Source organism: Vitis vinifera, chromosome 12, assembly GCF_030704535.1.
Source record: "Vitis vinifera cultivar Pinot Noir 40024 chromosome 12, ASM3070453v1".
Classification (NCBI taxonomy): domain Eukaryota; kingdom Viridiplantae; phylum Streptophyta; class Magnoliopsida; order Vitales; family Vitaceae; genus Vitis; species Vitis vinifera.
Window position 1 is genome coordinate 2,679,089 of NC_081816.1, and position 12,776 is coordinate 2,691,864.

A 12,776-nucleotide genomic window follows, 5' to 3' on the forward strand; every position below is an offset into this window, starting at 1 on the left:
AAAACTAATTCCTTTTTAAGGCTTAATAAGAGTTTCTATGTCTTACTTATTTAATTTTGTTCAAATAATTAAGGGTTTAAAAAAACAAACTTAATATGAAGTAAGAAAAGTGATATTTCTTATAAAAGCTCTAATTTGTTCTATATAAGTTCTTTTATATTTAATAAATATTATTTAATACCAGTATTATTCTTTAAAAATTATGACTTTAACTTTAATTTTTAACTTTTTATGAAAATAAAAAACATGAAATTATCTCATATGAACCCCACACATTGTTTGATTGATTTTTGAAAAGTCAAAAACTCGTTCTTAATCTCAATAAAAGTTTTATGTATGTCAGACTAATTTTATTTTAAAAGGTTATTATTAAAAAAACAGGATAGAGGCCAACAAAATTATTTTTTATAAGAATTTTATTTTGATTCATACAAAAAGGTTTTCATATTTAATAAGCGAATAATATTTTTAAAAATAATGATCTTATTTTTAATTTTAGTTTTGGTTTTATTTTCATTTTTCAATTCAAACAAAAAAATCAAGAAAATATAAAAGAAAACGAGAGCCTAGTATGAAAAGTAAGATGATTTATTGCTATTCTGAAAAAGGGTCCAGGTTTTGCCGTAGAGTTTGATGTTTTGAGAATCATGGTGTTGTAATAATAATGGTTTTAAAAATAGCCGCCCCTTTATCAGATTATCATCACCCAAAACTCAAGCATTGGTCAAGCTTGTGCCACCTGTTGTCTCCAAGCATCTCTCTTCCCCCAATTATATTAGCTTGGTGGGTCACATGGACTCCAACAACCCCATTTTATATACTTTCTCACTCATCACGGATTTTCTAATTGGCCCTAAAATTTGAAGCCTCTCGAGTTGAGAACTTGAGAGCATGTGGGCTGCTCCACTCTCTCAGACACTGTGCATATTCCCACCCCACCACCACACTTTCCCTTTCTCTCCCAAAACCCGGACCCGACTCTCCATCCCCCCAAAACTCAGTAGAAACTCCCTGCTTGCCCTCTCTTTCAAGGCTCCTGTAACCATGGGAACATCACAGAGTCAACCATCATTGGATCAGATTCTCGGTAGCAACAACTGGGAAGGCTTGCTTGAGCCCCTCAACCTAAGTCTCCGAGAGCTCATTATTAGATGCGGGGACTTCTGCCAGGTAACTTATGACTCATTCATCAATGATCAGAACTCCAGATACTGCGGCGCGTGCCGCTACGGCATGAAATTCTTGTTGGAAAAAGTCATGCTCATAGGGGCCTCTGATTATGAAGTCTCCGCTTACCTCTACGCCACCGCCCGTGTCAGCGTCCCTGAAGCTTTCATCCTCCACTCAATGTCTCGGGAGTCCTGGGATCGAGAGTCCAATTGGATTGGGTACATCGCCGTGACCACCGATGAAGTGAGTAGAGCCCGGGGACGACGTGAAATTTACGTGGCGTGGCGTGGAACGACAAGAGACTATGAATGGGTAGACGTGTTAGGGGCTGAGCTTGAGTCAGCCGAGGAATTGCTACGGCCTCAAGAAGGAATAAAGAATGAGGAGGGGAGTAGCAGTAGTGACAGTGATGATGAAGATGATGAGAAAAATGTAAAGGTCATGCGGGGTTGGTTCACAATCTACACTTCAGGTGACCCCAGATCTCCATTCACAAAGGCAAGCGCCAGAAAACAGTTCCAATCAAATATTAAACGCTTGATGAATAAGTATAAAGACGAGAAAGTAAGCATCATCGTCACAGGTCACAGCCTGGGTGCGAGTCTAGCAGTATTGAGCTCATTCGACATAGTTGAAAACGAGATCGTCCCGCCCGATGTCATAGTATCAGCCATCGTATTCGGTTGCCCGGAAATAGGGAACAGGGCATTCAATAACCAGATCAAGCAACACTCCAACCTCCACATCCTCCATGTAAGGAACACTATCGACCTCATACCGCACTACCCGAGCATGATCCTCGGCTATGTGAAGACGGGAACTGAGCTAGTCATCGACACGAGGAAGTCTCCAGACTTGAAAGATTCGAAGGACCCCGGTGACTGGCACAACTTGCAGGCAATGGTGCATGTGGTGTCTGGTTGGAATGGGCCAAATGCAGAGTTTGAACTCAAGGTGAAGAGGAGCTTGGCCTTGGTGAATAAGTCCTGTAATTTTCTCAAGGATGAGTGCTTGGTTCCAGCGTCATGGTGGGTGGAGAAGAACAAAGGGATGATGAGGAAAGCAGATGGAGAATGGGTGACAGAATCGCCCGCCGAAGAGGACCGTCCAGTTCCCCCTGTTCTTGATTTCTAGCCAGACCCATTTTCATGTCGTGTTTGACTTGTATTTTAATCTATCTTATCCTTCCATTTGATAGATGTTGATGTTCTATCCACCACATTTGAAATTATGTGATGTTTTTTTATCTTAAACTGCACCCATACATATTCTCTGCAGCTTGTACTCGTCAATGCTTGCATTTGACTTAAAAAAATCTTTAAAATACTTACCTAAACTCAATGCATGCATTATAAAAGTATTACACTAATTTAAACAAATAAAACCTTTTAGATGATATAAAATTGATCTGGTCAGATATCCCACAAGAACATACAATCAAGTCGTTATATATATGTATGTACGTATGTACGTACGTGTATATATATGTGTACCTAGCTGCTTAGGTACCAATGATGCAATAACTAACTTTCATTCATAACTTAATAGTCAGTGGACTTTGGATTCCTCACTTAACAGTCAATGGAAAGCATAGAAGGGTGACACAATTGTTGAACTAAAAGCCTCTCCTGTGAACGTACATTAGGGAAAGATGAGTGCAACCTACAGCTACTGAGTTCCAACACGAGTGGTCCACCCACACCATCTGATAACACTGTTCATCCCTACCCAGGTATGTCTATTTCATATCCATTAAAATGGTCCCTTGGATTCTCTTATCTTTACAACAAAACAAAACCTACCTTGCCTTGTCCCTATGCATGGCTTCACACTTCAGAGTCTCTTGCGGGGATCGTGTCAATTAGCAAAACAAGAAAAATGTTCCAATTCTCATGTTCTCACTATAGATGGCTAAAATTTCTATGGCCATATATCCTTGAAATAGACTTGCCAACCACTGAAGTGAATTGTTCTCTGGCATGACTTGCGTGGATGACCAGAAGCAGAAATTTTCTAAGGTGGCGGTGACTTTTGCTAATAAGTGATCATGTCTAATTAAATTAGGTCAGTGGCCATTAAGTAATCACCTAAGGACAGCGATTCTAGAAAGCATTTACAGTCTTTATAGCACTTAAAAACAAATCTTTTAACAACAATTTTCAAATATTATAAAGGTAAGAAAGGCTTCATAGGATCATTACCAAACTGATTCTTTAACTTTTAGTCTAACCATTTTAGGCCATATTTAGCATTGATATGGAGCAAGAATGGCGACAATGATGAAGGAACTGATCAGAAACTGTGTGTTTTGCTCATAAACTGCACTTCCATTGGCGCGGGTTCTCCTTTGGTAACTACCAGTCAAGAACTCAACCAGATATATCCTTATTGATTTGTCCATATATGTCATACATATCTTTATGGATTGGTCCGTGCATGTCTACCCACCCATGGCTCATGCCTTCCAAGGTGTAGTTGTCTCTTGAAGTGTGCTCACATGCTACATTAAAAGCTTGTAGGGGACCTCTCATTCTTGCTATTCCTGGATAACTATGAATTAATGGCAGCTGATTTTGGTTACGTATTCATATTGCTCTCATATACATGTATTCCATTTTCTATATTTTCCACTTTTATAACAAAACTTTTATTTCTCTTATTTGAGGTTATTAAGTCTATTGCATTTTCTAGATTAACAGAAGGAAAATAAAAAATTAAATTTAAAGTTAATAAATTATTTTTATATGTTATTTTAAACTCATTTGTTTTTATTTAATATCTTTTATATTAAGATAAAATAATTTGAAAGCATATAAAATTTTAATTAATTTAATTATATTTGATTTTCTTTCATTCATTTCACTATAAAACCAAACACAAGAAAAACATTTTTTTTAATATTTTTTTTATTTTCTTAGTATTTCAGAACCAAATATAACCTAAGATTATGTTTGGTTTTCAAAAAAAATTGAAAGAAAATGTAAGAGAAATAAAATAGAAATGAAAGGTAGTAGAAAAGAAAATGTGAAAAAAAAAAAAAGTTTAAAGCCAATAAATTATTTTTATATTATTTTAACTCTTCGATATAAAAATAAAATAATTTGAAAATATATAAGATTTTAACTGATTTTTATTATATATATATATGGTATTACAATAATATGAAAAATGGAAAGAATAACATAGAATAATTGCAAATTAATTTCAATTATTCTTATTACCCATTATCTTCATAATTGCCATAATCTCCTTTAGCAATCCAAACTTACCAAAAACTTTAACATTGACCAAGCCTTCATGCTGGCCACCCAAAACAATGCCATAATATGCGGTTTCAACAAATCATGCAAACAAATATTCAAACTTTCCTTTCAAACATGCCCTCTCAAGTTGGAGAGGGGCATATTTGCAGGCACTGTTGAAATTGGAATATATTAAGTGATAAGCAAACTCAATACCTATTTTTCCTTTTTCACAAGCTCAATATTTTTTTATCACATGGGGGCTCATACACATGCAATGCAATAATATTATCATAAAAGAATTTATTAGGCTGGGAGAGGATAATGCCAATATCTCAGAGTAGATAGGATAGCTAAGTTATTTTCGTGGTTTTGGAAATGGCTCTATACTTAGCTTTAGAACTAGAATAAGCTAGAAATAGTGGGTTACTTCTTTGAGCACCAAGACAATGCAAAATCCTACTATATTGCACCTTGTCATTGGACAACCTGCCCAATCTACATCACAAAAACCATATTAAGTAATAAGACACTACAAAATGAACCAAACACCGAAATGTTGTGTCCCCTTTAGATAACCGTCTGCTCTTTACAGCCTTTTGATAAACAAATTTAGGTTCATTAAAATGCTGATCAATTTTATTAACTACATGGCTAATGTTTGGTTGTGTGAAAGGTTTTACTTCAATGCCCAAGAAGTAATATGCAAGTCACCCAAATCTTTAATAGTAAATTCACTACCAAGTTTTTGAATAACTTGTATAATAAAATTATTATCATTTTATGTTATTATAATATCATCAACATAACCAAGGGAAGAGTGAGGTCATTTGTATGATAAATAAATAACAAGAAGTCAATTTTGATACAAAAGAAGCCAAGATGCATGGAGCAATGACCGAGACAAACCATCATCTAAGCACGCAGCTTGTTTAAAATTGTATGAAGATTTTTTTTAGAGATGTGTATAATTTGGAAATTTGGAGGTAGTGAAAGTAGGGAGTTGTGCCATATATACATTTTTCTTTAAATTTCCTTGCAAAAATATATTTTTAATATTAAATTGACACAAATACCAATTAAGAAAAAGGGAGAGAAAGATTACTGAATTAATCATTGTCAATTGCACCACTGGTCTGAGTGCTTCAACAAAATAGAGGTTAGAAACCTGAGTGTACCCTTGCAATAAGTCACGCTTTAAAGGATGAATAGATTCATCTTCTCTATATGATTCTATATAGTACCTACTGTGATCCAGTGACGTTAGTGTACGTGAGTGGGATTAATTAGGTATGAGCTACCACATTTTGTTGTCATGAAAAGCTTGAAGTTCTTCCTTCATTACAGCAGCCCACTAAAGGTCCTTTAAGGCTATTTGAAGAGTCCAGATTCAATTCGTGATGGAGTAGTGACTAATGAAGAGCTTATGGGGCTTTATTAAAGGATTAAAAGCTGCCTTTTGTAGGTGTCACTAACATGTTTTTTAGATGAGCTTCCTTCTCAGCCATGATTGGTAAAAGCTATTCCTCTAATGAAGACCACACCTTGAAGGATTCTCATCAATTATAATGCTTAGAACTTCCTTCATACTGACAAGCATTCACATAGTATGGAGGCCATCATTGTTAATCCACAAAGTACATGTATTGTGGGTTGAGTTTGCCTCTTTCATCTTTAATTTTTTTTTAAGGTTTGTCATGGCCTAAGAGATGACGGTCAACACCAAGGCTTCGCCCTAAAGGAAGAGTTTGAGAATGCACAACAAAAAGTTGTCATGCCCATCTTTAGAGAGATTAAGCTTGAGCATTGATTGAATGGTTGGATGGTTAGGATAGGATTGTTTTGGGTTGAATATATAGGTCATGGCTTAATCTATTTTGGCTTGTCGGTTAGGCAATGATTAATTGCCCTAATCTCCTTTAGTAATCTAGTTAAGACTTTCCAAAACTTTAGCTTTGACCAAGCCTTCACGCTAGGTGAATATGCAGTTTTCACAAATTATGCAAGTTAATACTTAAACTTTCATTTCTAATATATGTTATTGTTTCATTCAATGAACTAAGGGGCAGGGGAATAGGTGTTTTCTTAAACAAACTCAAGGCATCCCCCAACATATATTATCTTACTTTAAAATTTCTCAAGATAATATTCCTTTCTTTGAACAACTCTTTAACAAAAATTAAAAATGACATGCAAACATGATGCAACAACACTCTCCCAACAATTTATAAATGGAAGTCACACGCATGCAAATACTTCAACACTCCCCAACACAAATTTATAAGCACAAATTCCTCCTTAATATATTTACAATTACTTCTTGATATCTTTATCAAATTGAACAGAAAATTATTCAACAATATCCAAAAGATAATCACACCAATTTCAACTCATATTTCATCCATTCATCATATCAATAAATGGAAATAAATTAAAGAGTAGAATGAGATCAAGTGAGACAATGAGACTAGAATATTTTACATGAAAAATCTTCTAAAAGATCAAAAACCACAAGCCTATCAATGATAAAAAAATTCCACTATGAAAAACAACCAATATGTATAAGGATTTATCTAGCTCAAGTCCACCAATCCTTTTACAAACTACTTGACCAACACATTTTCACTTCAGCTGCATGTCTTCATCTTTCAAAACATACTTGAAGTCTACACCAAGTTTGATCTCAGCCTCTTCTTAAAGGTCAATCCAGAAAAAATAAATAAAACTTTCACCAAAATCCAAATAAATGATAAAAATGAATCTTGCCAAGTCCCATTAATTGATCATAAAGATATCGTGGAAATGTTGCACAAACCCATATATATAGGAACGGAAATAGAATCACCTTGATACTAAACCGGATCAAGTCTAGGATCTTCTTGGAAATGGGAAGATCTAGGATAGGCAGCCAACCTCTTGGAGAGAGTAATGTGTATGGACCAGGTGAGTAAGGATGCAGCTTTGTGGACTACTCGTTGGGCCTAATAGGTACCAACCCATGCTAAGGTTGTTAACCTGTTGCAAGGGTAAGTCATTTGGACACTCATCAGTCCGAAAGGAATTTGTTAGATGGAGAATGGATATCAGACTTAAGTCCTTACTCAATCCCCGGACTCAAAACCTTATTTTCTCCCTTTCTTGGGGAGAATAGGGGTGAGATGTACTTTCCATGTGTTCAACATTTCTAGTCTTTGAGCTCTAATCAACCACTTGATCTGCAGTGGGCAATGGAATAAAAACCCTTTCTCTGGGTTATCTCTTCTTCAACCACTGTTGGTTCATGCCCAACAGGCTCTACATTCTGGTCAATGAATGCTTGAGGGTGTTTGTAGATCAATAAAAAATCTCATCCCCAAGCACTTCTTAAATGGGAAAAATCAACCCATTTTCAAGAAAATCCATTGGAAAAATAATTTGGAAATCAAGATAAAAAGGGAATTTTCTTGGCAACCAAACATCGCTAATTTGGTAGAGAGAGTGAGAGCTCAAGAGGATGAAGAAAGTAGTTGTTAGCCTCACCTTCCCAAAACAAGAAGCATTTCTAGGTTTAAAAGGAAAGAAGCCCTTGATCCAACGGTTAAGAAAAAAAACAAAAAACTAGATTGATTTTATCAAAATTTGGATTGATCTTGGAACAAGACACTTCAACGCTTAGTAAAAAAAAACAAAGAGCTTCCCAAGCCTCCTTAACTCAAAAAAAAAATTCAAGAAAAACAATAATTTAAAAAAACTTATTGATTCAATTTTATCCTTCTATAACCTCAACTACATACCTTAGTATTTTTTTTAGTAAATTCACCATCTTGATTTCATTAGGCAAATAGTCTATAGAAGGATTTGAAAAAAAAAAAAACTAGATTGATCTTACCAAAATTTGGATTGATCTTGGAACAGAACACTTAAACACTTAGTAAAATGGAAAAAAAAAATGTGCTTCCTAAGCTTCCCTAACTCCTTAAAAAATATTTCATGAAAAAAATAAATTTGAAAAACTTAGTTGATTCAATTTCATCAATCTACAACCTCAACTATATACCTTAGTCTTTTAGTAAATCCAACATTTTGATTTTCATTAGGCAGGTAATCTAAGGAAGGATTTGGAAAATTGAGTTAAAAGACATTTAGTAAATTTTGTCTAGAATTTACCAATTTAGCTAAGCAGTCAAAATGACATCAGGAAAAGGAATATCTGTTTCAAGATGCATGTTTTAAGGTCGACCTTTGAGTTTATAGCCAGATTCTCTCTCAGATTAATTTTAGGAACTGAACTGATGAAGGTCATAGGAATTTGCAAAATCATTTTATTGGGATTGTATTATTGGGATTGCATCTTGCAGATGTAGACTGCAGGGACTTTAGAAGAAAGACTACTTGAGATTATAGTCCCTTCCTGACAGTCTTAGTATTTACTATGGACAGGTCATGAACATATGAGCCCTCAGTTGAGAGATATCAGATCCAACAGTACAAGTGCATTGATATCTTACTATGCCCTCAGTAATTGTAATGTGATTCATCAAATTTATCTACAGAGGTTTACTTGAACTTGAATGATGGACTCATTTGTTTTCATGGGCTATCAGAAATAATTAGTAGCACAAATGAAACAGAACTTGGGCCAAACCGAGGACTTTGACATGGCTGAGCTGACTCATATTTGAGCAATTTAGACTTATTTATGGATGGTTGGTCCAATTTCCTTTGGAACATTCAGCTGAAAATGTTTTTCAACCTTACCTGTCAAATTCTAATCCATGAAAAGTTTTGGGCTCTATCGATGATAAAACAGGTCCTTTATTTCTTCAGTCCATACTAGTAGATATCATAGTCACATTTTTGTACCTGAAATGATGTTTCTCTTGCTGGCCCTGGCTCCTTTAATAGCTTGTATGGTTCCAGTAGCATTGAATGTTTATTCTGCTGGCCCTGGCCTCTCCTTCTCTCCCCCATCCTTGTGGATATGTCCACAAATGGATGAAGAGATAAATATGAATTAGAACTTAGAACCATGACTAGTTCATAGAATGCTACATTAGGTGTTTGGGCACTGCTAATAAAATGTAAGAGTTCAATTCCAGTGAATTTAGTACATTAATTTGCATGACAGTTGCTGCCAATTCCCATATCCTGACCAAACATCATAAAACTGCTCTAAATCATCTAATTTCTAGGCATCCAAACAGGCCCTAGATTGAAAGTAATGCAATAGAAAAGTGCACTGCACTTTCCTGCCAGGACAACATTGTGACTCATTCAAGTGCATTAAAATCATTTGTTTGACCCCAAATGCTTCCAAATTAACACCTAATTCACTTGACAATGATACCCTCAATTCCTACCCCCACTAAGAGTACTAATCAAAGGGGAAAAAAAATTCAACCACCTACCTTTGATCTTAGCTCTTCAAATTGTGTTGATGCTTCTTTCGTTTTGAAAATTTAAGAATAGCAGTCCAAGATGGATTCCAACTTAAATCAAGCTTAATTTGATTACTGGCACATGTTCATTAAAATGATTCGAGTCAATAAATCTTGCCACCCTCATTATGAAGATTCAAGGCCAAAGTCTCAAATAAATATTAGTCTGAGAACTAACTGCATTCCCATGGAACAAGTCTAGCCCAACTATGTCAGCTGTCATTTATCTGAACTCCATTAATTCAAAAAAAAAATAAAAAGAATATGAAAATATCCTGGACATAGATGCGCCAATACCCACACGGGTCAAGATGTAAAGAAAAGAAGAATTCTGAAATGTTGAAAAGCCTCTCTTAATTATCGAGGACAGGTTATAAAATATTTATATTTTGAGGATATTCATTATCCTTTACATGAAGAATCACATTTGATGGGGCTCCCCACATAAATTATTATTTCCTTTCGAACCAACTTCACAAACGATAGATATGACCTGTTGGGACTCATAGACAAGAAACACATGAGAAGTAAATGGCTATGATCACCATCTCCACCATCAAAGAGAGATGGAAGCTTTCTATAACTGCAAGCTTTATGGGCTGCATCATCCCAGTACTATTCCTCAACCACAGCCATGACAGTACAAATCTTTCTGCTCTTCTAGGCATACGGATGGAGCCTTCTGAACCATCTAAGCTCAATAAGCACTCGGATTCAACTCTTCAAAACACATCCACATCCCCAACATCTTTTGGTCAGTTTCCCACACCTAATGTGGAGTTCTCTCAAATATCTAAGCTCACCGGGTTTCCAGATTCAGCTCCTCAAATCATGAATACATCGGTATTATTCTCTGAACCACCTAGGCCTAACACGGAGTTCTCTGAACCATCTAAGCCTAAGATGGAATTCTCTGGGCCATCAAAACTCACTGATTACCCAAGTTCAGCTCTTCAAAACACAACCACATCCACATTATCTTTTGATCAGTTTCCCAGGCCGGAAATGGAGACAGCTAGGCCAGAAATGGAGATCTCTGAACCATCTAAGCCTAACATGGACTTCCATGAACCATCTAAGATCATTGAGAACCCAAAACTGATGAACCATAGTAATGAAAAGTGTGACATCTTCGATGGGAAATGGGTTTATGATCCAGAAGGAAAGCCTCTCTATGGCCCTCAGTGTCCTTTCCTTCATGATCAAGTGAGCTGCAGGAGGAACGGGCGACCAGACTCCGACTACGAGAAATGGAGTTGGCAACCAAATGAATGTGAAATTCCAAGGTACATGACCTTAAAGAATACAAACTTGGAGTTAAGATGTTTTGTTTCATGTCAGTGTAACTAAGTCGATATTGACAAAGTTGTCTTCTAAGGTTTAATGTCACAGACATGTTCGAGAGGCTTAGAGGGAAGCGATTGATTATGGTTGGAGATTCCCTCAATGGAAATATGTGGGCATCTCTTGCGTGCCTTCTTTATTCCGCTATTCCACCTTCTCGATCTCATATTGAAACGAACCGCATCCCGCGCTCCTTCAGATCAAAGGTAAGAGAGCTATTTAATCTAGTAGTAGAGGTGTTTTTCCTTCTCTTCCTCCTCCTTTTTCTCCTCCAATTTCAGTAGTACTATTCTCCAATGATCTTAATTTACCTTTTGGGACGATGATGCAGTCCTTTAACTGAGGTTTTTCCTGTTGAAAGGATTATAACTGTTCCGTGGAGTTCTACATGAACCCGTTTCTAGTGCAAACATATGTCAATAAAACAGATGGTACTAGGGTTCTAAGGCTCGACCAAATTTCAGACTCAGCTCGGCGTTGGCAAGGCGCAGACATCATGGTATTCAACACTGGACATTGGTGGATGCACAAAGGGCGGTTTCAATCGTAATCTCTCTGATCAACAAAATGTGAATTATGATGACTACTTTCGAAATGGAGTTTTGCTAACAAGGGAAAATTTTGCAGGTGGGATCTTTTTCAATATAAGGGAAAATTGGTGGAAGAGATGGAGAGAGAATCAGCATTTGGGATGGGCTTGAGGACTTGGGCGAGGTGGGTGGATCGGTACGTGGACCGGACCAAAACAACAGTCTTTTTCCGGAGCCTCTCACCGCAGCACAGTGGGCAGCATTACTGCTACAATCAGTCTCAACCCATCTTGGATGAATTCCTATTGCCACCATTTCCAAATTCCATGGCTAGAATTGTTGAGGGAAGGATCAGAAGGATGAGGACACCAGTGAGGTACTTGAACATCACCAAGCTATCCCAGTATCGAAAAGATGCACATCCATCAATCTATTCATCCAAACGAGAGAAGCTGATGATTAATCAAAAGCAATCTCCTGATTGTAGCCACTGGTGTCTGCCAGGACTCCCAGATACATGGAACATGTTATTGTATGTGTCAATGGTCTCTAGCAACTCGAGTTCTTGGCATCTCATGGTTTGATTGTTGTTACATTGGGTCATAGATTTTTGGAATGCTTTTGTTCTTGACAACAAAATTGAAAATAAAAAATTTATTCTATCATTGGGATTTTGATTCTTCTCTTTTACATGCTATTACGATTCATCTCTATTTCCATCTTATTTTCATTCCTATTCCCACCTACTGATGGCAGCCCAAAAGTTTAAATATGGTTATGATTTCTTGATCACATTGCCCTTCCTGCAAAAGTTGGTGTAGCCTCAACAACACAAATCTTCTCAAGCTGTACCTCATCATTGTACAGTGATTTCTATTCCCAGCTCAGTGGCATAATTACCCTCAACTGAATCTGTATTCTAGCTGCATTTTTTATGATCTTTCTGTAAAATTTGAGTCGTTGAATCCAAACCATAAAGATCATTTTTCTCTCTTAATTTTATGCGTTCTTGTTCCTCCGTAGGGAAGGTAGAGTTCTCCACGCGTTATGCCTATCCTCTTAGCAAATGTAGT

The 12,776-nt window shown here is 36.4% G+C and overlaps 2 protein-coding genes across 2 annotated transcripts; both read left to right on the forward strand.

Annotated features, from left to right (window-relative positions):
* The first annotated feature begins 806 nt into the window (after positions 1-806).
* Positions 807-2,423, forward strand: LOC100267811 (phospholipase A1-IIdelta). Its single transcript, XM_002281059.5, has one exon. It carries the CDS (start codon positions 892-894, stop codon positions 2,302-2,304), a length of 1,413 nt encoding a protein of 470 aa, XP_002281095.2. The 5' UTR covers positions 807-891; the 3' UTR covers positions 2,305-2,423.
* A 7,792-nt stretch (positions 2,424-10,215) lies between these two features.
* Positions 10,216-12,368, forward strand: LOC100264389 (protein trichome birefringence-like 42). Its single transcript, XM_002276855.5, has 4 exons — positions 10,216-11,115; positions 11,208-11,379; positions 11,535-11,719; positions 11,801-12,368. Exons 1-4 carry the CDS (start codon positions 10,361-10,363, stop codon positions 12,285-12,287), a joined length of 1,599 nt encoding a protein of 532 aa, XP_002276891.2. The 5' UTR covers positions 10,216-10,360; the 3' UTR covers positions 12,288-12,368.
* The last annotated feature ends 408 nt before the right edge of the window (positions 12,369-12,776 follow it).